We start from the raw sequence: 26801 nt of genomic DNA, 5'->3' as shown, positions 1-26801 counted from the left end.
TGATTCTATTTCATTTTAAGTTATAAGAGAATGATAAAGTGATAACTTCCAGCAAAGCTTTTCTTTGAAAAGAAAATATACTTAGTCACCTTATTTCTTAGTATTCGGTATGTAAAGAGAAAAATATTTGATACTAGTGTTAGCAGCACTGTGTTAAACAATCCTATGCTTGTGTTTCTTTTAGATGACCAAGTCATGCACAATTCAAAACCCACACACATCAATTAGATGTGTTTGTCCTGAATATCCTTAACTGCTATATGGCAATCTTTCCAATTTTTCAAGCAGCAAAATTTGATTATGCACCATTTTATATTTAATTTGTCACATTTACACAGCAAAACAATGACTGCATAGGTAAAGCAAACACATCTTGGATTGGGTCTTCAGGTACACATTTTTCCCTAACACATTATTTCTTTCTTTTGAAGTACTGAGAATTGATCCCAGGGGTACTCTACCACTGAGCTACACCCCTGGCCCTTTAAATTTTTTATTTTGAGACAGTATCTCCCTGAGTTATCTAGGCTAGCCTTGAACTTGTGATCTTCCTTCCTCAGTCTCTCAAGTAGCTAGAATTATAACCAAACATATTTTCAATGGAAAGTTCTGATAATTTTCACATACTCTGAAAGCCACGCAGTAAACAAACAAAACAACCCTAAACCCAAAGTCTTCATTAGGATCAAACCCTGTAATACCAGACACACATGTTTTAGAGAATTTGCTGCTTTCTATTTGTTTTCTAGAATGTGAATACCTTTAAAATGCTAGGTAAAGTGATTTAATACTTAAACATTTGGGGTTTTTTTTCTTCCTTATAAATAACCCTAACATAAACTACCTAACCATGAGATTGGAAGTCATGGGTAGGGGCATTGAAGATATTATACAGCATGTTCACTAAAGCATGTTGCTTCCCTGAACTCAAGTATTCAGAACATTCTTCGGAACATGAACTGGAAGTTTTCCTGACCTTATTGATTAGAGGCTGTTGATCTTCGTTGCAAACATCTCTGTTCCCTCACTCTCTTCTGAAGTATCAAGCTGACCTCTGGGTCACGCAGAATGGTATTTTCCTTGGGTTCTGCCTTTGCTCCACTGGGTAATTTCAGGTGTAAATCCTCAATTTTCTGTCTTCACAGAAGCAATCACAGAAAGATAATGTAAAGTCCACCTTCTTGTCTTCAGCACCTTTGGATACATTTACCAGGTTCTCAAATTGGAAGTTGAGGTACTATCCAGAATTTGATTGCCTCATTTTAATATATTATAGCAATGTCAGATAGGTTCACATTTTATTAACAGAAAACCTAAATCTTTTTATTTTAATTTTTGCTCTGCTGGGGATTCAACCTAGGGCCTCACACATGCCAAGCAAGAGCTCTACCACTGAGCCACATCCCCAGCCCTTAGTCTTTTCAAAGTACATAGTATTTAAAAATATGTTTTTAGCATTTTCCCCTTTCTTCTCTATTTCTGTGTCATCCCCACCTTAGTGGGGATGTTCATCATTTGATTCTCCCACTTCTTCCTTCTCCTCCTCCTCCTCTACCACCTCTTCTTCCTCCGCAGGGAGGTCCAGGTATATCATTCCATTTTGCCCATGAGTTCATGTATCTTGGCAAGTAAGGGCTAAGGACTTATAGGGTCATTCTACATTTTTTTTCCCAGAGCCTTATCAAATTTGACTTCTATCTTAGAGCATCACTTCTGCAATTTTTTGAGGGCAAGGATTTGGCACTTCACAGATCTTGGCAGGCTCTCAATAAAGTCATTTTGAGGTCTATGGGATCTGGGGTTACCTCTGCCATCTGACCAGCAGTGCTGTCAGGAGTCCACACTCCAAGGCTGAGTCATAAAGGTCCAAGTTTGAGGCCAACCTGGGCAACTCTTGAGTCACTGTCTCTAAATCAAAAGGGCTGGGGATGTAGCTCAGTGGTAGAACATTCACTTAGCATATGTGAGGTGCTCAATTCAATCCTCAGTACCACTAAAAAAAAATTTTAAATCAGCACTCCATTCAGTGCACCTGCTTCTGCTGGTCAGCTAGCTGGGCCCCACATGTCCCTTGATTCCTGAACCTGACAGTTAGAGAAGTGGAGTGTAGGGTGGGGCCTACAGAAGCTGGGCACCCCAGCTGGACCCCAAATACTTTGTGGGTCTGCTTTTCCTACAGGAAAGGTGCTACCAAAATGTCCTGGGACCAGGAAGTAAAGGCTTCTTTACCCTCTTCAGATGTAGGGCAGATCTCATGCCCCTCTCCACCCACTCCTCGGTGCACTATCATGAGCCTATCTCTTCCAAATCCAGGTGACTCCAACTGGGTTTGTAATCTCAGAATTCACAAGGGAGTATTACACAAACCAACCTCACTGAAAGGTGGAAGAGGAAGCTGGGTGCAGTGGTGCAGGCCTAGAATTTCAGCAATTTGGGAGGCAGGAGGATCAAAAGTTCAAGGTAGGCCTAGGCAACCTCAGTGAGACCCTGTCCCAAAATTTAAAAAAATAAAAAAGACTGGAGATGTAGCTAAGTGGTAAAGTACCCGTGGGCTCAATCCCCAAAGAAGGTAGGAGAAGGGTAGAAGAATATTCTCTTAAGACATCTTGACATAGAGCATGAAGAGATCAATTCTGTGTGGGAGGGGTAGTTGGGGGCCTTCACAGAGCAGGTATCTTTAAGATAAGAAGTTTAGGGGAGGGAACATTCAGGTCTGAGGGAGGCCTGCAGTGGTCAGTCAGACTGGCCACATGGCTTGTCATTACAAGCCTTGCTCTTAAGAGCATTACCCCAAGCTTGGCATGGTGACTCAGGCCTGTAATCCCAGCAATTGGGAAAGCTAAGGCAGGAGCCCAAGGCATTCATCCATCACCTTTGCAAAGAAAATAAGAACAAAAGCCATGTAATGACTCTTTCACACTTTGAATGGTCTAGGCCAATTTCTCAACTCTGCCATGCAAAAGGATCACCTGTGACATTTGTGAGCCCCACCTCCAGAGTCCAGTTCAGTAGGTAGAGTTGCTCTAGAGTGTATATTCATCCGCAAACCATCCTTTGAGTATTCCTGGACAAGACAACTCGATAGCATAATGATAAGAAGCAAATGAGTTTGTTTTCTCTTTTTTTCTTTTTTCTTCTGTGTGTGTGTGTGTGTGTGTGTGTGTGTGTGTGTGTGTGTGTCCCTTAGTACTGGGGATTGAACCCAGAGGCACTTTACCATTGAGACACACACCCAGGTCTTTTCAATTTTTTTGTTTTGAGACAGTCTTGCTGAATTCCTGAGACTGGCCTCCAACTTACAATCATCCTGCTTCAGCCTCCCAAGTTGCTGGGATTACAGGAATGGGCCACCATGTCCTGCCACTGTCGACTTCTTAAGGATAGGTGCCCTGCTTGTATTTTCCCCTTGTCTCAGTATGAATTTTGGTGTCTGTAGACAATAAACATTCAACTGTTTGCTGAAAGACTGGATAAAAAATAAATATGGACCCACTTCCATACATTCCCATAAATTCACCTAAGGAGGACAATATAGTTTTTCCATCTGTTGTACACCTATTTTGATTTAGACTTACTATGTTAGATATTAAACAAGTTAGATTGTTGTAACTGTGGGTCTAGGCTGAATGTTTGTGAAGAGTGAATTGTTTGTTTCCTGTGTCTGTTAAATTGAGAAGTTTCTCCTGCTGTGCATCTTCTCCATTGTTGAAGAATCTTCCAGACTCTGCCTTCTTGAAGCTGAAGTTGGCAGACCAGCCTGTCTCCTAAGCCTTTGGGCCAGTTACTGAGCTGCATTAACTTGAAACTGCTGGCTGTGGAAATTCTAATTGCTGCAAAGGCTCCCAGCTTTTATATTGATGCTAATTTTCTCAGGCGCTCTTTTTGTAGGCAGACTGGTCCTGCTAACCAGCTGAGCAGATCTGCTGGCAGAGAGAATATGCTGCCAGTAGGATAGAGTTTGGGGTACATTTCATGACCTACTTCACTTCTCCAGTCTGGTTTCCAACCTTTTACTCTCAAGTGCTGCAAAATTTGTGTGATAGGAGAGGCTTCAGCTTCAAGTAATGATTTGGTTAGTGGTTGTCTCTGAGCTGAGTAATAGTATTCAGAGTGATGAGTCAGAATCGGTTGAACTTTTGAGTTCCAGTATGTACTTTGTCACTGTATAATTCGTGGCAAGGCAATTAACTTCCCTAAGCTTCAAGTGAGCATAAAATGAGCATAAAATCTCTCACAAGTCCTTGTGAGATTCAAACCAGTGAAAGTTCAAATGGTCATGAACTGAATAAAAGGGAACATAATTTATTATATATTTTATTTAGTACGTATTAAGTTATCACAATTATGCGAATATGCACAAAGGATATTTAGTTTATTATAATCATCTGAATCTAGCTCTTCATCTGAATCTGAAGATGTCTATAAAAACCATTTGCCAGCTGGGCACCATGACATATGCCTATAATCCCAGTGACTTGGGAGGCTGAGGCAGGAGGATTGCAAGTTCGAGATCAGCCTCAGTGAGTTCAAGGTCAACCTCAAAATTAGAAATGACTGAGGATATAGCACTGTGGTAGAGCACCCCTGGGTTCAATCCCAGTACCAATAAACAAGTAAATAAATAAAACTCGTTTGCCTCCTATGTTTGGAGTTTGCGTATGCCACTTAAGTAACTCCTTTTCAAAGGTCTTGTCAAATTTGCTGCTTCCTACACTTCGCATAGACCTGAAGGTGAACCCAACTTTTGGAGTACTCTCTGTGACTCGCTGGTGAAGTCAGGCAGAGGGCGTGAGTGGGCAAGCTCTGAATTGCCCTGTCCCAGAAGGGAGTTGGGGAGGCTTTGTTTGGAAGTTGAATTCTTCTGTGCTGCCTTTAGTCAGCTGCTATTTGGAACACTTAAATGAAAACAAATGCTACTTGTCCTGGCAGTCAAGGGAGGCTTTTAGCAGTTTGGGTAGCCTCACTAAGGACGTTTGTTTATGATCATGAAGCACTGGGAAAAAATTTTTTATTCCTTTTTTTTTTTTCTTTTTGTTGCTAACGGGTCTCCCACATGCTAAGCCTGTGTTGTACTACTGAGTTACACTTCCAGCCCCAGGGGAAAAAATTGATCCCCAAGACTCAGACCTTGTCGGTAGGAACTCACAATCTACTTGCCACTATGACAGGCAACAGAGACGAAAGTGAAAAAACTCTCAGTAGTTTTTTTTTTCAGTGGTGCTGGAGATTGAAGCCAGGGCCTTGTTGTAGGCTAAGCATGTGCTCTACCTCTAAATTACACCCCCAGCCTAAATTTAATTTTTTTAAAGTCTTATTTTTATGTGCCTACATAAGGTAGGTAAAGGAGAGTGAGGCATGATTAGAGCCAAGAGAGGTGTTAACAGAAGAGGCTGAGAGAGAATGTCCTGGGTAGGAGGAGCCCAGAGCAGAGGGGGTGATGGGCGTGGTTCCTTGGTCTAGGTGGGTCAGGGCTGGAGCTGCTTGGCCTTGTGTGCTCAGCCTGGGTGCGTCATGTCTCCTCTCTGGACTTCAGTTTCCTTTTGTGTTGATATGAGGAACTTAATGTTCCTTCCAGATGTAAAATCATCTAGTTTTATGATGTAAATCTGTCAATATATCTGTTGGGTTTTGAGAGTAGGTTTCTGCATAGCAGTAGAGGGTGGTGTTTTTGCAGGTTCTGGAGCCAGAACGCTTGGGGTGAATCCAGCTCACCATTGATGCCTGTGTGGCCTTGGGTGATTCACGTGGCCACGCTTGGCCTGAGCTTCCTCCACAGTGAGAGCTGCGACTGGCAGAGAGCAAATGTCAGCACATGCACTTTCCAAACCCTCCACAGATCCTCTAGAATGCTTTCACGTTCACATGTTCTTTAGGAGACTTTTGGAATTAAACCAATACTTTGGACCTGTGGAAATGACTAATGTTCTGTGTGATAGTCAAAAACAAAACAGTTAAGGAACTGAAAAGAGACAAGCTTATCCTTTTTGTTTTCTTTGAGATCAAATTGCAGCCCTACAGGTTTGCTGGGAGGGAGAGAACAGACAGAACCTTTCAGATTGATAAGGTCTGGGCACTGGATTCCTCTCTGAGCCCTTTCCTTTCTCTCATCTAGGTTTATTATGGAGTGGTGGTAAAGTTCTTCTCAGATTTGCTTTGTAGCTTGCAGTGAAGTTCTTGGATCTATGAGTAAACAATTTAAAACCCGTTGAATGCCTTGTGTGGTGGCACATGCTTGTAATTCCAGTAACTTGGGAGACTTAGGCAGGAGGATTGCAAGCTCAAGGCCAGCATGGGCAACTTAGCAAGACCCTGTCTCTTTTTTTTTTTTTTTGCGGTGCTGGGAATTGAACCCAGGGACTTGTGCTTGCGAGGCAGGCACTCTACCAACTGAGCCACATTCCCAACCCGAGACCCTGTCTTAAAATAAAAAATAAAAAGGAGTGGAGATGTAGCTCAGTGGTAAAGTACCTGGGTGTTCAATTCCCAGTAGAAATAAATAAATAAATAAATAACAAATTGAATGATCCTATAGTAGCATTATCTCATGAGAATACCCTATTATGTAATTATAGTATTTGTGCCTCACAGGTTGGCCTAATAATTCTGTTCACTGCTTTTCCAGTAGAGAGAGTGCAGCTGTGCCCCATACAGAACATGCATGTTGCATGTTCTCAATATGAGAAAAAAAGTTCATTCTACAAAAATAATGCTGAGTAAAAAAAGAAAAAAGAAAAAAAAGAATAGGAGAGGAAAGGTGGATCTAGGAAGGGTCCCAAAACAGATGGAGCTCTACTAAAGGCCAGGAGGCCGATCAAGTCTATACCCTGACTTATTGTGGGGACTGATTTCCACAATCTAAAGAACCTCACCATAACCGATTTTTTTTTTTTTTTTTTTTTGGCATTGAACCGGGGGTGCTTTAACACTGAGCTATATCCCTAGATTTTTTTTTTTTTTTTTTTTTTTTTAATTTTGAGACAGGGTCTCATTAAGTTGCTGAGGCTGATCTAGAACTTGTGGTCCTTCTGCCTCAGCCTCCCAAATCACTGGGATTACAAGTGTGTGTCACCATGCCCAATTCTTTCTTTCTTTTTGGTTGTACTGGGGATTAAACCTAAGGGCATTCTACTACCAAGCTATATCCCTAGTCTTTGTTTGTTTAAATTTTTATTTTGGGATAGAGGCTTGCTAAATTGCCCAGACTGGCCTTAAACTTGCAATCTTACAGCTTTAGCCTCCTGAGACAATGGGATTACAAGTGTGCACCCCTACATCTGCATTCACCATGACCAATTTCAATGTCAACAGACTCACAAAATTTCTGTAAATTTATCAATTGGCTTTTGGAACACAGTAAGTGCTGTGAAGGGCACTGCCAAAAAAATAGTTGGTAAAACTAACTAAATAAATAAAGTTATTCAAGTTCTGCTTGAGTACAAAGGGTGGGGTGGTGAGAAATGAGCTTGGAACGTAGAGTGGGACCAGACTGAATGCCAAGAACAGACTATTTTTTCCCCCTGCAGTAAACGGAAATCAAATTTTTAAGCAGTCATGTTATATATCAGACTTTTAGGGTAGGAACTTTGAGCAGCAGGTTATAGGCAAAGACAGTCATGTCTACAATTCCAGTTAGTAGGTGGATACAGGAAATAATGAGCCCCTTATCCGAGGCAGCATGGGGATTGGGGGTGGGAGCTGGAGGTTGAACTAGATCTAGAAAATGTTGGCAGGTGGAATTGAGATAAATCAATTATTGATCAGAAATCAGTGAGATAAAGAAGCAGCTGAGGGAGCTATCAAGGTTTCTACCTTAGAACCTGATTATTTGGTCAGATATTTAATTGAAAGTTTAATGCAGTGAGTTTCTTTACTGAGGAAGGGAGAATAGAACATGTTAAGTATTATTACTGTTACTTTTTGGCAGTGCTGGGATAGCAGCCAGGGTCTCACACATGCTAGACAGTACTCTACCACAGAGCTATATCCCTAGCCATATTCATATTAATTTTGAGGAGCTTAGAGGCTAGATACTAGAGACGTTTGGAAATATAGGCCTAGAGATTGAAAAAGGCAGATCCTTGAGATGTTGAAGCCATCAGTATATGAATAGAGATCATTGCCATTTGATTTAATAAACTGTTAGTGAGCACTTCCCTTGTGCATGGGTGGTACCATGGCTTGCTCAAGGAAAGTGGGGAATTATAAATTTGAATAAAAAAAACCAAAACAGCAGAATTTTGAACACTGTCACTTAAGGGGCTGGTAGGCAGGAGACAAAGAGCCCATCAATAAAAGACACATATGAAAGGTAGGAGAGAGAGAGAAAAAAAGAGGGGTTGAATTGTCATTGTAAAAAGAGAAACAAGAAACCAGAGAAGTTAAAGAGGAAGTGAGTTTCAAGAAAGAGCAGATTGTCAGATGTTTGCTGAGAGGCCAAGTAGGTCAATGGGTGAGCCTAATAAGGATGGTTTCATCAGAGATATGGGCTGGAAGTCAGATTGTAATGGGTTACAAAATGAGTGGGAGTTGAAGTAATAGGGATGGTGACTGTAGACAACTTTCACTGCTTGCAGAGATAAGAAAGGCACAAGGACAATAAACTGAGGGAGAGAGTAAAGAACACTTTTATTTTTTAAGTAGGGAAAGACTTAAGCATTCTAGGGAAAGAGCTGGTGGAGAGCGAGAGAAAGCATTATAGAACAGAAAAGAATGAATTGAGACCCTAGAGAAAGAAGGTAGAGTCGGGATCCAGAAAGCAAATGAAAGGTTGGTCCTGGGAAAGTTCATAACAAGTAAGTTCTTAGGGGACGGGAAGAAAGGTGACCTTTATCTCTAAATAGAACTTAACTCTGTTGAGGTCAGTTTTGCCTTTATTTCTAAGAAGAGTATGACTTCAAAGACCACCCTCTCTGAAGCCAACCATTTGCAATCTAACACAATTCATATTCTCTCTCTCTCTCTCTGCCTTTGTCTCCTGCCCTTTAAATGAGGGTGTTCTCTAAGGTTTCATTTTTTAATTTTATCCAGATTTTACAATTCTTTTTTTTTTTTTTTCAGTACTGGAGATTGAACCTGGAGAATGGGGGTAGGGCTCTACCACTGGACCATGTCCCCGTCCCTTCTTACTTTTCTTTTAATTTGAGACAGAGTTTTGCTAAATTGCTGAGGCTGGGCTTGCATTTGCGATCCTCCTGCTATAGCCTCTGGAGTCACTGGGATTATAGGCATATGCCACCATGCCCAGCCCAACTTTACAATTCCTGCTTTCCCTGAGAAAATTGACTTTCTCTTCCTGTTGCAGTGTACCTTGAGACCTAAATTCTCCTGGAAAGGGTGCTGTAACCAGGTGAAGCGACACACACTTGTAATCCCTGTGACTCTGGAGGCTGAGGCAAGAAGAATCCCAAGATCAAGGCCAGTTTTAGCAATTTAGTGAGGCCCTATGCAACTTAGATAGAAACTGTCCCAAAATAAAAAGGCCTGGGGATATAGCTCATTGGTAAACCACCCTGGGTTCAATTCCAGCCCCCCCACCCCGCCCCAAGTAAAGAAACGGGGTGTTGGGCTGGACATACTGGTGCATGCCTATATTCTCAGCTACTCTGGAGGCTGTCTGAGGTATTAGGCTCTTCAGTTGTAGGTCCACCAAGGCAACAGTAAGACCTTTCCCCTATCTCCATACAGAGAGACAGACATACTTAAAAGGAGTGTTGCTCAGATAGCCCGCTCCTTTAACCTGAGTTGGGTTGGAGTAGAGACCCAAGCCTCTGCAAGTGGAATTGTGTTTTTATCCTTGCATTATGGTTGAGAAATGGAGCGGAGGCTTTGTTGTCTTCATGTTCTCTCTCCCTCCTTGCTGGGAGAGGGTAGTGGGCAAAGGACCCAAGTTACCGGTGATTTTTTTTTCCCCACCACCAGAGTTATCTCTGTGCCTTCCCTACCCTTTTCTCCTCCTTCTGTAACCTACTGAACAGTCATTGAAACTCAGTTCATTTCACCTGACACTATGTCCTGACAGCATCTTTGACAGCCTCTCTTTTTTTGTCCAGACTTCATTTTTTTTCCTCTGTACTTTTAAGATACGAATCTCAATTTTTCATGTTTCTACCTTGGACCATAGTCATCTACTACGTCTGGGATATTCTTACATTTGTGTGTTCCTTGGAAACAGCCTCTAGTCATTGTTATTCTTGTACCCCAAATGCTTAGCACAGTTGTGATCAGATAGGTAGATATAAATGTTGTTTGGATGAATTAGTCAACTTAATTTCCTTAGTGATTCTTAATCTTGCTATGCAACAAATTTGCCTTGGGACCTAAACAAATCCCATGCCTTAGGTCACACTCCTAGAGATTTTTGTTTAATAGATGTGGGGTGGGACTCAGGCATTGGTAATTTTTAAAATCTCCCAGGTGATTCTAATATGCTGGTAGCTTTGAGAAACAGCAGATTAAATGAACAAAATAGATATGCCAGTTCCTGCTATATGTCAGACTTTTTAATTAAATTCTAACAATAACTTAGGAAAAGGAGGCAGAACTTATTTTTAGCAAAACAGAGGCCCAGAGTGTTGTAATAACTTTGCATAAACCACAGAGTTGGCAAGAGGCACAACTCGGATCAGATTCTGATACCTTGCTGTTTTTCCAGCTTCCAAGGTAGCTCCCATCCAATGGTGAGGAATCCATCCAGTGTCTCATTGATTTACTCAGCACTGGAGACCCCAACTCTCTTAAATTGTTTAACATTTGAAGAAAGGTGACCTTAACTCAGGCTCTACCTCCAATGTTGAACTTGGATGGGAGTCAACCTGTCTGTTACAACTCCAGTGTCTTCCACATTTGTAGGGCCATTATGCCTTCCTCTCTGGGCAGGACACCCAATCTTCCTTTCTTTCTGGAGGATGGTCATTCTAGTAGCTTCTTGGTCAATCAACCTTTACACCTTACCTCACACCTTGTCTCTGAAATTAGTCTGTAAACCTAATTTTTCCTTTCCACCTCACCTATAATTTCTTTAAGGTTTTGATGCTAATCTTTGATATGTGTAATGCTCTTTCTCCTTCAGCAAGTTCTATGTGTTCTATGCTTACTAAGGAGGAAACAAATCATTTATTTATTTTTTTTCTTTTTGGTGGTGCTAGGGATTAAACTCAGGAGTTCTCGACCACTGAGCTACATCCCCAGCCTTTTTATTTATTTACTTTTTATTTCAAGACAGGATCTCACTAAGTTACAGAAGCTGGCCTTGAATTTGCAAATCCTCATGCCTCAGCCCCCAAGTTGCTGGGATTATAGGTGTGCGCCACTGCATCTAGCTACTTAAGAGTTTTCTAACATTTCAGATTCACCAAAAGACATTCTGGGATTTTTTTTTTTTTTTTTTTTTTTTTTTTACCAGAAATTGAACCCAGGGGCACTTTACCACTGAACCCCAGCCCTAGTCCTTTAAATATTTTATTTGGAGACAGGATCTTGATGGCCAGAGTCAAGTTGTTCTAAATATTTAATTTGTAAATTTTATTTCATTTCATTTTGTTGGTACTGGGTATTGAACTCAGGGGGGCTTTCTTTACCACTAAGCTACATTCCCAGCCCTTTTTATTTTTTATTTTTTTCTTTTGAGAGAGGGTCTCACTAAATTGCTGAAGCTGACCTTGAACTTGTGATCCTCCTGCCTCAGGCTCTGGAATCAGTGGGATTACAGGTGTGTGCCACCACTGCAGCTAATATGTAAATTTTAATAATTTTTTTAGAAAATCCCTTAATGCTATAGGTAATCTTAATTAATTAGGCATAACTATTTTGATATTATTCTGTGGGATATAAGTCGAAATAACAGAAAGCTGGATGTGGTAGAACATACTTGTAATCTTAGCATCCAGGAAGGCTGAAGCAGAAAGATCACAAGTTTGAGGCCAGCCTGAGCTATTTAGTGAGACCTTGTCTCAAAAAATTAAAAAAGGTGGAATGTAGCTCAGTAATACAGCACCCCGGGTTCAACCCCAATACCAAAAGAAACAAAACCCCAAAATAGTAACAATGTAAAAAAAAAATTTGAAGCAATTCTTATTTTATAGTATTAAATACTAGTTGATGATCATAGTAATGAACATAGGACTTAGCATGTGCTAGGTACTAAGTGCTTTCCATCTGTTAACTTACTTTATCTTTGGAACAACTCTTTGAGCTAGGTACTATGTATTCCCATTTTATAGATGATGAAATGAAGGCACTGGAATATTAATTAAGACACTCAGCTAGTAAACAGTGGAAATGAGTTTCAAATCCAGCTAGGCTGGCCTCCTAGTCTGTGCTCTTAACCAGTGTTCTGTTTTTGCCAAAATGCATACCTTGAAAGTTAGGTTGCCCTTTGATAGAGAAAGATGGGCCCAGTGCTGTAATTCCTATTCCCAAATGTCATATACTTTTACTATTTGGCCTGAGCATAAAATGTGGGAATTCTCAGTAAATTGGAATGGAGCTGGGTATCTTGCACACAGTGCAGGTGATGATAATGAGGATATTGAAATAACTAGATTATGTCCATAGTATGCCTAAAACTCCCTTTGACTACTTGTGGGGACTTCCTTCTTGGGTGAATGACTGTTTTTCAACCCTTAGCTTTCCTGAATGGATGCATAGTCCAGTTTTTCTTGAAATTCTTTCAAATTTGGCTTCTCTATTCTTTTTATTCTCCTTTTACCCCTCCAACCTCTCTAGATTTCTCCCTCTAGATGGCTCTTTCCAGACTGTCAAAGAATATTTTCCTTCATGGTCTAGATCCTTAACCCCCTTAGGTCTCCTTGCCACCTCTGTGGAGCCTGACTGTTCTTTGAGTGTAATGGTTAACTCTGAGCACTGTTTCACTTCTGATCTCTTGCAATCTCTGACCCCTGCATTTGCTAACTGAGGTTTGGAACTTACCTGCCTAGATGCCCATTAGCTTTCAACAGACTGATTCTGAAGTGGAATCTATCTCCCCTTCCCTACTGGTCTTCTGCCTGTGTTCTCTTTCTCATTCCGCAGTAAAGATCCTTCAGTACCTTTGAGTCCTTTCTATGTGTGCCTCACCAGCCAGCCTGCCCGATCACAGGCCCTCTGCCCATGATGGTTGCCAAGGCCCGTGAACTGCGCCTGGGTGATCCCCCTTGCGTATGTTCCCTCCCTTGTACTTCCTCAGGGCAGACCTTCATTTGCTCTCCAGTGGACAGATGCCACATTCTTTCACCAGGAGAAAGAACACACACAGTTTATTACATGCCTAAGGCATGGGAGTATTACGATACCACCAGATTCTCATAGCTGCTGCCTTTGCTTCCAATCTCTTCTGTCCCTCGTCTATGACATACACCTTGACTATGCAATTCATCCTGAAACATAAACTCATTTAAAAAGAAAAATAAATTACTCATCCATAAATAAGAATAAAATTATGGCATTTGCAGATAAATGGATGGAATTGGAGAATATCATGCTAACTGAAATAAGCCAATCCCAAAAAAACCAAAGTCCGAATATTTTCTCTGATCAGTGGATGTTGATCCATAAAGGGGAGAGGGGTAAGGGAAGAAGGGAGGGAAATAAAGGAGGGGTGGGAGCAGGGGGGAGGAAAGACGGTGGAATGAAATAAACATCATTACCCTATGTACGTGGATGATTACACGGATGGTGTGACTTTACATCGTATACAACCAGAGAAATTAAAAGTTGTACCCCATTTGTGTACAATGAATCAAAATGCATTCTGCTGTCATATAACTAAATAGAACAAACAATAAAAAAATTAAAAAGGAAAAGAAAAAGGAAGTATTCAAAGATCACTTTCGTTTCACCAGTGATCTTCAAGACCTTCACTTGCAAGTGGCATTTAATCTGCCACTCTCTTGTCAGCTGTTATTTAGTCAGACTGATCATCCCCTATAATAGAAGTTGTAACTAGAGACCCTTTTCTTCCATATTTGGCCTACAGACATGTTTCCTCTGATCTGCAACTTCTAAAATTATTAATCTGAATCAATTTTTTTTTTTTTTTTTTTTTTTTTTTTTTTTTTTTTTTTTTTGGTGCTGGGGATGAACCTGGGGTGCTTTACCACTGAGATACATTCCCCAGTCCTTTTTTATTTTTTTTTAATTTTTTTTATTTTGAGGTAGGGTCTTGCTAAGTTACTGAGTCTGGCCTCAAACTTTTGATCCTCCTGCCTCAGCCTCCTAAGTCACTGGTGTATGCCATCTCATTCAGTCACTTTAAAATCATGGATTTCCCTTAAAATTTAAAGTCTCAGATGAAGTTCAAAGAAATGTGAAAGTTGGAATTTGAGGAAAAGGAGAAAAAAATCAGACAAAACACATTCTTACCTACTGAAATTCTTGGTCCATTTATACCCTTATTTGTATTCTTGTAAATATAGCATTAGTAGGTATCTACTTAATATTTGCCAAATTACAGTTATATTTTGTACAATTCTGTTTTCTGTTACTGTAACAAAGTACTTAAGGCAGGCTACTTTATAATGGAAAGAAGTTTGTTTGCCTTGTTGTTCTAGAAGTTCAAGGGCATGTTCTAGTGATAGCTTAGTTGTGCTGAAGGCCTCAAGGTGAATGGCATCACAATAGCCAGAGTGCAAGTGAAAGGAAGAAATCATGTAGCCATACCGGAAGCCAGGGAGTGATTCAGGGTTCAGGTTCTTTAACAACTCATTCTCTCCCAAGAACTAACTCCGGGTCCCATGAGAACTACTTCCAAGGGCACACCCCCTAAGGACCTCCCTCTGGGCTCCACCACTTAAAGCCTCCACCATTTCTCACATTGCCACTCCAAGCTTCTGATGTAAGAACCTTGGGGGACCAACCACATCCGAGCCACAGCAATTCTGTGTAGAACAAAAGTTCTTTCTACATTAGTGAATCCTGGGTGATCTCTGCAGTGGTCTCAAGTGCAAGTCATGTGAGCTGAGTGTCAGTAACAAAAAATAAATGTGCATTTAGGACCCTCTCTTCTCTGAAAGGGTCCACCCATTCCCTGTCTCCCTTGAGAGTGTTTCCTTTCTATCCCTTCAATAAACTCATGCCTGCTGCCTGAGCAATTCTTCTAAAATCCTTCCAGTGTGATTACAAAGAGTGGAGGTCAGCGTGGTCACTTGGTCTCTATGGACTGCCATGCCTCTGCCTAATTAACTCTGGTTACTCTGGTGATTTTATTGGTTACTTTCTTGATTCTGCCTTTTCTAAACTTTTTACATCTCAGGCTCATGGTGACTGGGGGAATATCTTGAGGCAGCTGACAGTTTCTGAAGGCAACACTTGAGTGAAACTGTAATGTCTCTTGATTGAGCCCTGGGCACCCCAAGGTCCTCAGGGGCAAGAGGCTGGGATTTCCTTTTCAATTTTTTTTTGTAGACAAGTCTTGCCCACTGGTCATTGAAAGTTCCTGACTAGGGCAACACTCTAGTGGAACCCAAAGATCAGTGATTGCACGTCTCTGAATGCCAGTATCCATTAGTGTAAATAGACCACTTTCTCTTCCTCTTACCTTCTCATTTTTATCTTCAGACCAGCAGAATGTTATAGGACCTCACTCAAGGCTCAGATATGTGGGAACTCTAATCAAGTTAAAACATGATCCCTGCCCTATCTACACCTTGTTCAGTTGCCTGCCTCTACCACTATGACCTCTGGATCTTCCCAATGCTAAATACTCTTAAGTGAGAGAGCAAGGACTTTGGGTCCCCTTTCCTTAAACAACTCTCTCTCAGCAGGAAGCAACTGGACTGAATCATTACCCAAATACCCTAAAAGAATTTAGGGACCCAAGTCCTTGACAGGGTAAATGATAGATAACAAACAGAGAAAATTAGAAAAAGGAGGTTGAAGGAATAATTGTACAGACTGGGCCTACAGTGCTGAACTCCACATGCAATTTGTCTGAGGCTACTCTGGGCTTAACTGGCTGAAGTCAATAAGACATGCTGCATTGTTCAGCAAACAGCCTGTAATCTGAAGGGGAAATGCAGGCCCAACAGGTCCCTCTCTGCTGATAAGAAAAAGACCAGTTACCCTGACGTGGGTGGAGGTGGGACTTCTGTGACCTTTACACAGAACAGATTCCAGGACTCAGGGAGACAGGAAAAAAAGAAGCAAAGCCCCAACCATAAAATCTATAAGAACAGGTTCCAGTTAGAACCTGCCAGTGTGGGCCACAGTGACCCAGAGTTGCTTTGGATCTTTAGTGTGTCATCGGAATAGTAAAATTTCCCCTTCAAGGGATAAGATCATGCACAATGGGGACTTGAAAATCTGATGCAGTCCTGCTGATAGTCAAAAGTCAAGAGGTGGAACTGGGCAGAGCTCTTTGGAAACTTCCCTGTTATCCCCAATAAAACTGGTCAGGAGAGGTGCCCTGTCACTCTCCTCTCTGAGAGGACCCATCTCTCACGTTCTCCCTTGACTGCATCCTTTTTCCCCTTTCCTATCCTATCTGAAAATATATATTTAATAATAATATTAATAACAAAAATATTAATAAATAATGTTTATTAATAAACAAATATAATTAAATATGCATTTAAAAGTACACTTAAACTTTACAGTGTTTAAAAAAATATAACCATAGCCAAGTGTAATGGTACATGCCTGTAATCCCAGTAATTTGGGAGACTGAGGCAGGAGGATTGTAAATTTGATGCCAATCTCAGCAACTTTTGAGACCCAATCTCAAAATAAAAATAAAAAGGAAATACCCCTGAGTTCAATTCTCAGTACCAAAAATAATAATATCAATAATAATAATAATGTATACTATATATATATGTGTGTGTGTGTCCACATTCACAGATTTTAATGCAGAAAAGCAAATGTTTCATAGGATTATAGACTTCTTCTATAACTTGGCACAATTTATAGTAGAATATGAAGAGGAGAATTTAAAAGAAGTTTGGCAGAATGAAATGACCATGCTGGAAAAGTGGAAGAACAACTGATAAAGAATCCAAATCACTGAATATGAGAAATATAGCAGGTCATGAGTTAGAATTCATGTTGTATTTAATGCAGTTGGTCCCTTTTGAAACTTAACCACATGCTAAGTTATTTATGTGACTGGAGTATCGGACTACTGATTCCTCACCTCCTTTCCCGTCCGCCTCGGATACAAGCATACAAATAAGCTTTTAAGAGATAATTTGCTGGGTGCGGTGATGCATGCCTATAATTCCAGCAACTTGGGAGGCTGAGGTAGGAGGATTGTGAGTTCAAAGTGAGCCTCAGCAACTTAGCAAGGCCTTAGGTAACTTAGTGAGACCTTGTCTCAAAATCAAAAATAAAAATAAAAAGGGCTGGAGATGTGGCTCAGTGGTTAAGCACCCCGGGTTCAACCCCTGCTGAGGTGGGGGGAGGTAATCGTCTACCTCTTTTTAACCTCTAACAATTTCAGAACATGGTCATTTGGCACTAATAACAAATGTGGGGAAAATTGTAGTCTCAACCACTGGGCAAATTACTAAACCTTTCCATGCCTCAATTTCCCATCAGTAAAATGGGAATAATGCTATATCAAGCACTTCAAAAGATTATTATAGGACGGAGGCTATAGTTCGGTGCAAAGCGCTTGCCTAGCATGCGTGAGGTACTGGATTCCATCCTTAGTACCATGTAAAAATAAACAAAATAAAGGCATGGTGTCCATCTACAACTACTAAAAAAATTTTTTTGAAAAAGATTATTGTAAAGACTGTAAGCTTAAGTACCTATGGCAGTGCCTGTCAGTGCCTGTCGCACACTGAGCCCTGTGTGAGTTGGTTGGCGTTAACACCACACCCGGTATAGAAGACCACTGCCTGAAGTGAGTCCAGGGTCAGCCTGGCGAGCGGAGAAGCTGGGATTTTCACTTCAGGTCTGGAGTTTGTACTGTGGACTTAAGTTCTGTATGTGCCTCTTTTAGATTGAGCCTTTCATTACCACGTGCCTCCTTACTTCATGTCACTTATTTGCCTTACCTACCCATAGACATTTGAATTAAAAAACATACCCAACACCTTATAGTTGGTTCCAACCCTTTTCTTTGTTATACATACTTCTTGCACTAAGACCCAGTTCAGGCTAGACACCTTTCTGGATGTCCCCAGGTGGAAGAAGTTCCTTCCTTCTCTGGTCTTGTACAACCCTTCACCTAGGCCTCTTTTAATACACCTACTATTTAGCTTACTATTCATTTAAAAGCATCCGTTCTCCTCTATTTTACTCTTACGTTCCAGAATATTATCGCTTTCTCCCCTTTAAAATTCTCCATCCATAGAATATATTCATAACTTATATGTTGAAATAGAGATCAATAGAGAGCAAACAAATTCATGTACCTAATAACTAATATATGTATATAATTATATATATAATAAAAAATATATATATTTATATATATACAGTTTCTCCTTGTCTTCCTTTGATTCTTGTTTGTCCTTTTGTCTTTGGCCATCAGACCTGGGTCTTTCACTGGGTCTTGTTCCACTGAAGAGCAGTGAGCATCCTCAGCCTCTTCCAACTCCTTAGGCAGAACTTCCTCCCCTAGAACTGGTCGCAACAAGTTATAAGACCTCTAGCAACTCACTGGATAACTTCAATTAGCCAATTCTAGGTGACTAGGGCCCTAATTCTACACCTGCTTCTTCAGTAGCTGGAGTTTTCCAGCTACTTCTAAAGAGATTTTGGGAAACTTTGTTAGTTCTAGAATATTACTTGAGTGAATTTGAATCTCATTTCATAACTTTGTTAGTTCTAGAATATTAAGTGAATTTGAATCTCATTTCATAAATTTAAAGATAAAAGAAATATAACTGGATCTGTGTTTTAATGCTCCCTTCTTCATCCTTAAGGTAGACCCTGAATCCCACTGAGTTTAGGAATTCCTCCCTGTCACAGTTTGCTTTTAGGCTTTGGAGGATCTTATACAATGCCCAGACATCTTGAGTTGAAGAGGCCATCTGGTACTACTCATCCTCAGCCCACACCTTTGTTTTACCTGGTCCTTGTGTGTGTTCCCTGCAGGTTGCCCTCAGATAGTCCTTGCTTTATTTATAAGAGCCCTTCAAGTCCATTAATGCTCACTTCTATTCCTGTTGGAGCCTTAAGAACATATATTGGACCCGGAGAGGAAAGAGGTTATCTCAGGCCCTTCTACAAGACACTCATGCAAGCCCTTGCTACATTTATGTCTTTATTGGCACATGAAATCATTCTACTTCTCCTTGACCAAGTAGAGCTTGGGGAACTGCCTAAGGCCACTTGAGGCACCATCTTCCTAGACTACCTTGCACCCACCTCTCTTTACCATCTTGCTTCTGCACATTTCTTCTTGAGTATGAGACACAGGCCAAGTGCTTCAGATTCCACAGAGCTAGCTGGAAGTTGCTGCACCCCGGGGTTCTTTTTTCATTGACTTTTAGATATCTCTCCATGCATTTCTCATTTCATCCCACACTCTCTTCCCCTCCCCACCACTTAGCCTGGGGAACCACTTGCTATGATTGGAGATTTCTTATTATCAGGTAACCTTCCAAATCAGTGTGTGTGCATATGCATGTGTGTTTAAATTCTCTGGAGGATGTATACTTTTCAAAACCAAAAGAAGGAAGATAACTCTTGATCTGTATAATGTTCCATCTGTGTTTCATGGAAATCAACTGTAAGAGTTTAAGAAATTTTAATCAAAGAAATTCTATCACTTTTAGGCTGCAACCTTCCCTCTTTCTGTTTTTTGCTTCTTGGCTTGTACTGGGGATCTGAACCCAAGGGCACTCTGCTACTGAGCCAAATCCCCAACCCTTTTTATTTTTCATTTTGATACAGGGTCTTGCTAAGTTACTGTGACTGGCCTTGAACTTGTGATCCTTCTGCCTGCTTCTGGGGTGTTTGTTCTCATACCCTTTCACTGAAGTATGAACTGTAGACATGCCTGGCTCCTGATTTTATTTGCTGGGCAGGAGGGGTGGGAGGGGAGCAGTGAGAAAAACTAGAGGAAACACTAAATACTGGAGGAAAAAGCTGGAAGATATTCACAATTTTGTTGTGCCCTATGACATCGTGTGAAGGAACACGCAAATGTGATCCCTACTGGACAGGGCTCAGAGCAGCTTCCCGGGCCCACACTGACCTAAACTAATACTTCTAGGGAAAGTCTATGCAACCTGTGATGCCTCCATGGTTTTAGGAATCCAACTTGGGCACAGATTCCTTCTTCTCCAAACTTCTCTCCTCTAAAGAAGGAATAGCATAGTACTTACCTCCTGGAATCTAGCCAAATTCAGCAAACTCCCCTGCACTCACTGTAGGCACTTAGGAGCTTTCATTAATAATAACGGTAAATGGTTAACAACAGGTAACCATTAGTTCTCTCCCTTTTCATAGTCTGAAGGAATCACGGCACTGGCTGTAGAATAACTTTCCTATTTTCTAATTTATCAGCATAGTCCAAACATGAGCACAGTTTTTCTTGGAGCAACTTCCTGGGTTCTTTCTTTTCCACCAGGTACCCTTTCTTGCTCCTGTCTTTTTTTTTTTTTCCCCCTACATAAACAACTTGTCCCTCTTCTAATTCATACTCTGTTACCATACTACCCCGTCACTGTCGTAAATAACGCAGGTAGTGATTCAAAAATTCTGCAAATGAACATAAGCTAATAAGCAGAGGCATTTCTAGAAAGGTGTGGGCAAATTCAGTCAAGTCTGTGCACCTGGAGCACACGCCACATGAAGGAGACCCACGAGGGTTTTCTTGTGAAATGAATGATCTTCCCTTGCCTGACCCATAAAGACGAGTGACTTATTTTAGAGCGTTTCTACGGTTGAAGACACAAATACTTTGTCTTAAATATTTATGAAGTTTTCATTTGACTAAAAAAAAAAAAAAAAAGGAAAAAACAATTCAAACTAGAAAGTGTCAGAGCCAAGACTGCCCATTACTTTGCTCATATTTCATCATCTTATGCCCATCAAGCTACACGTCCTGTGAAGACTGGAAAGAAAGCCAGGTACAGTGATGCACGCCAGTAACCCCAGTGACTCAGGAGGGGTTTTGAGACAGCAAGAGCCTGTCTCAAAATCAAAAAATTAAAAGGACTGGGGATGTGGCTCAGTTGTAAAGTGCCTCTGGGTTCAATCCCCAGTACAAAGAAAAAAAAAATGGAATGAATCGTGCCTGCTCCCTGTTAGTTGATAACAGTGCTGACAAGGGTTTATTGTGTCTGCTCTAGAAATCTTGGCCAATACAGTGATCTTCAGCTATGCCCTGGCAAACCTCAACATTCCCCCAGGTAGTGGGCTTGGGAGATAGCTCAGCTGGTAGAGTGCTTGCCTCGCAAGCACAAGGCCCTGAGTTCAATCCCCAGTACCAAAAAAAAAAAAAAAAAAAAAAAAAATTCCCCCAGGTAGACTGACATTTGACCACAAAACTCAAATGACAATTGTTCTTTTCCAATTTGCCAAAGACCTTAAGTCAGTGGTTAGAATCCTCTGTGCCTATGTGTGCACAGCCCTCAGCCCCAACTCATGTGTCCGTTTAATATTAAGGACATTAATACTAACTCTTTCAGTAAATGGAGCAATTGATGTCAGAGCACATACAGAAATTGGATTCTTTTATTAATACTTGGTTGCTGTGCTATCATTTATACTTGCCAACAAATCACTAACAACGGATTCCTGAAATAGCTGTTCTTTCTTAGATTAACTGCCTCTTGTTCTTGTTTTCCATGAATATTGGCTAATGGTTTTATAATGCTGTGCTTTCCAATTCTTTTCATGCCAAGACATCTATATATTTACAGTGATAATATTTCTATGGGACAGTGGGGTAAAGGCTCAGGAGTGTGGCTGTCCAAGGCTGAGCGCGTGAGCACTGAGGGCCACCTGTCTGTCCTCAAGGCATACCAGTGTGCCCCACGCACAGCCTCGAGAGCTATGTTATGGTGTGTTACAGGAGTCACATAGTTCTAATTTCTGCTCACACTGTTCCCTTGATCTTACAGTGGCATTAATAATTTCACTGGTTGCCAGTATTCTATTTCATATTCTGCCTAAGAGCACTGTCACTCCCCAGCTGGGTCCCTTCCTGAGATCTTGTAGAAGTGGAAAGAGAAGACTAAACCCTGCAGGGTCTTTGCTGGGTGGGTGATTTAGGCCTCTTCTTTCTTTGCATCACTGCAGCCAGATAACTTCTGTGACTACGAGTGCAGCCTCCGTGACTTCAGGGGCCTGTATGTTCTTTGCACTTTTCTGAACAACTCCAGGTTATGTCTGAGCTGGTCTGCTTCTAAATCCAGGGCCTCCGCTAACTCGTTCCTTTCCTCTGGCACACCCATCTCCTACTCCCAAAACAACCAGACACACTTAAGTAAGCCTCGAAGTACTTTAAAAACACTTCAAGTAGATATAAAACTTTCCTCTCTTTTATTTGCACTTAAAGTAAATGTAAAACTTACCTCTTTTATTTGCACTTAAAGTATTATTCTTCCACTCCTGGTATATTATTGGAACGATGATGTGCTTATTTAGGAAACAAAATTTAAGAAAAACTGAATCCTAGAATTTACATATCTTAGCTATGAGTCTCAGAATTACCACTGTTCAGCTAAATGGACAAGTTCAGGTCATTTCTAAGTCTTCTCAATCAAATGGGATCAATGATATCTGTCCCATTTCCCTCTGGAAGCTGGTTGAAAATGAAAGACAACTCAGGCATGAAAATATTTTATCAACTCTAAGAGCAAAAGATTAATACGATTTGTTGTTATAGCACAAGTGTCCAGTGAACCCTCCAGTCCAGCAGCCGTTGCTTGTAAGAATTTAAATACTGAGTTAGTCTGTGATCTCAGCTATTCTGGAGGCTGAGGCAAGAGGATCACAAGTTCAAGGCCAGTCTCTGCAACTTAGTGAGACCTTGTCTCAAAATAAAAAGAAATAAAAGGATTGGAGATGTAGTTTAGTGGTAGAGCACCCCTGGGTTCAACCCCCAGTACCACAAATATTATTAAAAGTTTATTAAAAATAAATAAATTACAAATGGTATGCCTTTACTCCATGTACAAACAGAGAAACAACATGTATCCCATTTGTTTACAATAAAAAAATAAATAAATAAATAAAAGAAGATAGGACAACTACAAAAAAAAGGTTACTTTTAGTTACACTAAAAAAAATAATTAATTAACTAATTAATTAATTAAAAGGACTTGGGGATATAGCTCAGAAGTATAGCTTTCCTGGGTTCAATGCTCAGTACTGAAAAAAAAAAAAAAAAAGAAATGCTGTGTTGTGAGTGAAGCTCTGGGGAGCAGTCAAAGTTGACACCCTTCTCTCTCTTTACTCTCTCCCTGATCCTGCAGAGTAACCTGATACACTCCCTGGGACTGAGCCATCACCTGATTGCACTGAATTTTATCATCGTTTCTTTTGGAAAGAAAAGCGCATGGTCCTCTGCCCAAGTGAAGGTGACCGACACTGACTTTGATGGGGTGGAAGTCAGAGTATTTGAAGGCTCTCCAAAGCCAGAGGAGCCTCTGAGACGCAGCGTCATTTACATCCACGGAGGAGGCTGGGCGTTGGCCAGTGCAAGTATGTCCCTGCCACCTGCGGATTGTTTGGAGTTGTGGTTGGGCCTGGGGAGGATATGTGGTTGAGTTTGTCTTTCTTCCTGGGTAAGGAGAAGGGGACCATTTATTTCGGGTCTCCTGGACTGTCCCAGTTATTTCTGGTGTCCCCATTAAATTATTAGTAGTGCCTGCTTTTTCACTCTCAAAAGGTTTCTGGTTTGCTGGGTGTGATGGTGAATGACTATAAGTACTCAGGAAGCTGAGACAGGAGAAATGCAGGTTCAGGGCCAGCCTCGGCAATTTAGCAAGGCCCTTGACAATTTTGAGACCCTGCCTCAAAATGAAAAATGAAAAGAACGAGGAATGTAGCTCGGTGGTAAAGCCCCTGAGTTCAATCTCCAGTACCAAGAAAAAAAAAAAAAGAAAGAAAGAAAGAAAAAAGGAAGAAAAAGGAAGTTCCTTGTTTGAATGATAAATTATATGATCATTATATGTAAAAAGTTTTTGCTTGTAAGTTTGTTTCTTTATGCAAGCAGACTGTTTCAAAAACATTTTTTTCCTATGATCTAAATCCTTTGATCAACTTATAAAGTGTTGATGGTAACTATTTATACCAAAACAAGGTGAAGTTTCTCTGGGCCAGAACATGAGGGAATTATCTGTAGCTCTTTTGCCAACTTACATTTTTATCTTTCTATGAAATGGGGTAGATATCTCTTAATACACATTATCTCACAGTATCTTATCAGCTTATGAAACTAAAGATTGAAATATAAAGGGTATGCAACCATTAAAGACAAACAATCTCACCAAGTTCAAGAACATTTTCTTTAGAGTTAGATCTCTTTCATGAATAGAAAAGGGTCCAAATGGCAGACAGCAAAGCAAAGCAACCAGGAAAAAGCCTGCCTCAGTGGAAGTCAGGGCCTTTGCTCTACCTGAAGATACTATGGAGCTACTTTCTTGTCTTTAGCCCAGAACTTTTGGCTTCCCCTATATTTAAAGGCAATGGCATGACTGGGTTTGTGACTCAGTGATTGAGCACTTGCCTAGCATGTCTGAGACCCTGGGTTTGATCCCTACTACCTGCAAAAAAAAAAAAAAAAGAAAGAAAAGAAAATAAACAATTAGTAAAGGCAATGGCAACTTGTCCTGTTTTTTTTTTTTTTATTTTACTATTACATATATTTTTAAATGAAGAGAAGGTCAAAAAGTATAAATGTCTCTAGAAATCCTACTTTATTTAGCTTCATAGTCACCATTTATTCTTTTTCTTTTTCTTGTTTTGGTACCAGAATTGAAGCCAGGAGTGTTTACCATTGGGCCACATCCCTAACCCTTTTTATTTTTTATTTTGGGACAGGGTCTCACTAAGTTGCCAAGGCTGTCTTTGAACTTAAATACTACTGCCTCAGTCTCCCAAGTCCCTGGGATTTCATGTGTGTGCCACTGGGCCCAGCTCTTTATTTTTATATTTTTATATTTGTGGTACTGAGCATTGAACCCAGGGGCACTCTACCACTGAACCATACTCCTAACCCTTTCATTTTTATTTTGAGACAGGGTCTCTCTAAATTGCCTAGGCTGGTCTTGAACTTGCGATCCTCCTGCCTTTGCCTCCCTAGTCACTGGGATTACAGGAGTGTGCTACCATGCCAGTCCACCATTTATCCTTTTAGTCACCAAGTATATAGGCCTAATTAAGACCAAAGGGCTTCCTGGGGTGTAGGACTTTGAGTGCAAAAACTCAGTTTTGGGCAAACCTGGACCAATGGTTAGCCTATGTGCTAGGAGCGGGGATACAAAAATGAATAAGACAGGGTCTCTGCCTTAGAAAAGACTGAGTCTGTAGCACTGGACACTTTGCCGGATGTGATATCTCCTTGAAGGACAGGAAGCGTAGGTGCCAGGAGTGGCATGGATTACAAGTGTTGATCAGGACTTCTCTATGTAATTGTAAGTAATCACTTCTGATAGAGAAAGAGCTGGGATTGGTGGAGGGATACAGGTGGATATGTCATTCTTAACCTTCTGGTTCCAATGCTGCCTTGAAAAGGCCATAGTTAAGGAACTATTAGGACAGGCACAGTGGCACATGCCTGTAATCCAAGTGGCTCAGGAGGCTGATGCAGGAGGATCATGAATTCAAAGCCAGCCTCAGCAATTTAGTGAGGCCCTAAGCAATTTAGACCCTGTCTCAAAATAAAAAATTTTAAAAAGGGTTGGGGATGTGGTTCATTGATTAAGAACCCCTGGATTCAATCCCTGGTACAAAAATGGAAATAGGAAATATTAAATCTTAGGCTCTCTTTTTGTACCATGTAGATCTTAATTTATTGTAAGAACAATTAAGGGATTAAATTCTTATACATTAAAATTTCCTCTGTCCCCCAAGACTTTTGGATCCCCCTTCTAAGAAACGCTAGGACTTGATTAAAATTTTGTTCCTTATTTATTGCTCAAATTGGTAATGCTTCTGAATCACAGCAAATGAGCTTGTTGAAAGAGCAAAATTTTATAAGTCTAAGGAGGAAACTTATTTGCTGTGATTTTTTAAAAAAGTTTTTGGTAGTATACATTTGAAAAGTTATAAAATCAGAATTAATTTGATGAATTTCATATTCTCCATTATGAAACATATTCAAGATTCATATGCATTTTCTGTTATTTATTATAATTGCATTTTACATTTTTACATGTAACTCCAATAATAAAACATTTGTTCACATTTGCTTTTTATTGTTTGTTTTTATTATTAAGTGAACTCCAAGTCTAAAAACAATCCATGCTTAGCAAAATTTATGACAGTATTAAATGACCCATTTAATAGTGTTACTCCTTTGTCTCTTTTAGAAATCAGGTATTATGATGAGCTGTGCACAGCAATGGCTGAGGAATTGAATGCTGTCATTGTCTCCATTGAGTAAGTAATTAATGCTGCTTATAATTTTTTTTATTAATAAGAGATTCTAGATAATAGTCTAGTAACTTTATTTAAAGTGCTGAAATAGAAGGTAAAATAAAGGTCCAGTGTAGTAAGAGATTTGCCCAATGTCATATTTAACATAATCAGAAAAAAAAATTACATCAGATATGGCTTAAAATTTCTTGGGCTAGCTGAATAACACCTTGAATTACTTTCTCATTTTAGTTTTGGAAACTTTGGGTAGTCAGACTGGTGCACATCTTAAATATATCTTATCAGCTGGGCACAGTGGCGCC

General features: G+C 40.4%; 1 protein-coding gene across 1 annotated transcript in view; it reads left to right on the top strand.

Moving 5' to 3' along the window:
* The window catches only part of Nceh1 (neutral cholesterol ester hydrolase 1), a 67665-nt gene that overhangs the window by 23084 nt on the left and 17780 nt on the right, over positions 1–26801 (top strand). Inside the window, exons 2-3 of the mRNA XM_047565114.1 lie at positions 23373–23601; positions 26433–26502. Of these exons, the coding sequence (XP_047421070.1) occupies positions 23373–23601; positions 26433–26502 (299 nt within the window). The remainder of the gene's footprint in view (positions 1–23372; positions 23602–26432; positions 26503–26801) is intronic.

The sequence above is a fragment of the Sciurus carolinensis genome, chromosome 9, assembly GCF_902686445.1.
Source record: "Sciurus carolinensis chromosome 9, mSciCar1.2, whole genome shotgun sequence".
In the NCBI taxonomy this organism is placed as follows: Eukaryota; Metazoa; Chordata; class Mammalia; order Rodentia; family Sciuridae; genus Sciurus; species Sciurus carolinensis.
Note: the sequence above shows the minus strand (reverse complement) of the source record. Positions and strands in the feature narration are given on the sequence as shown.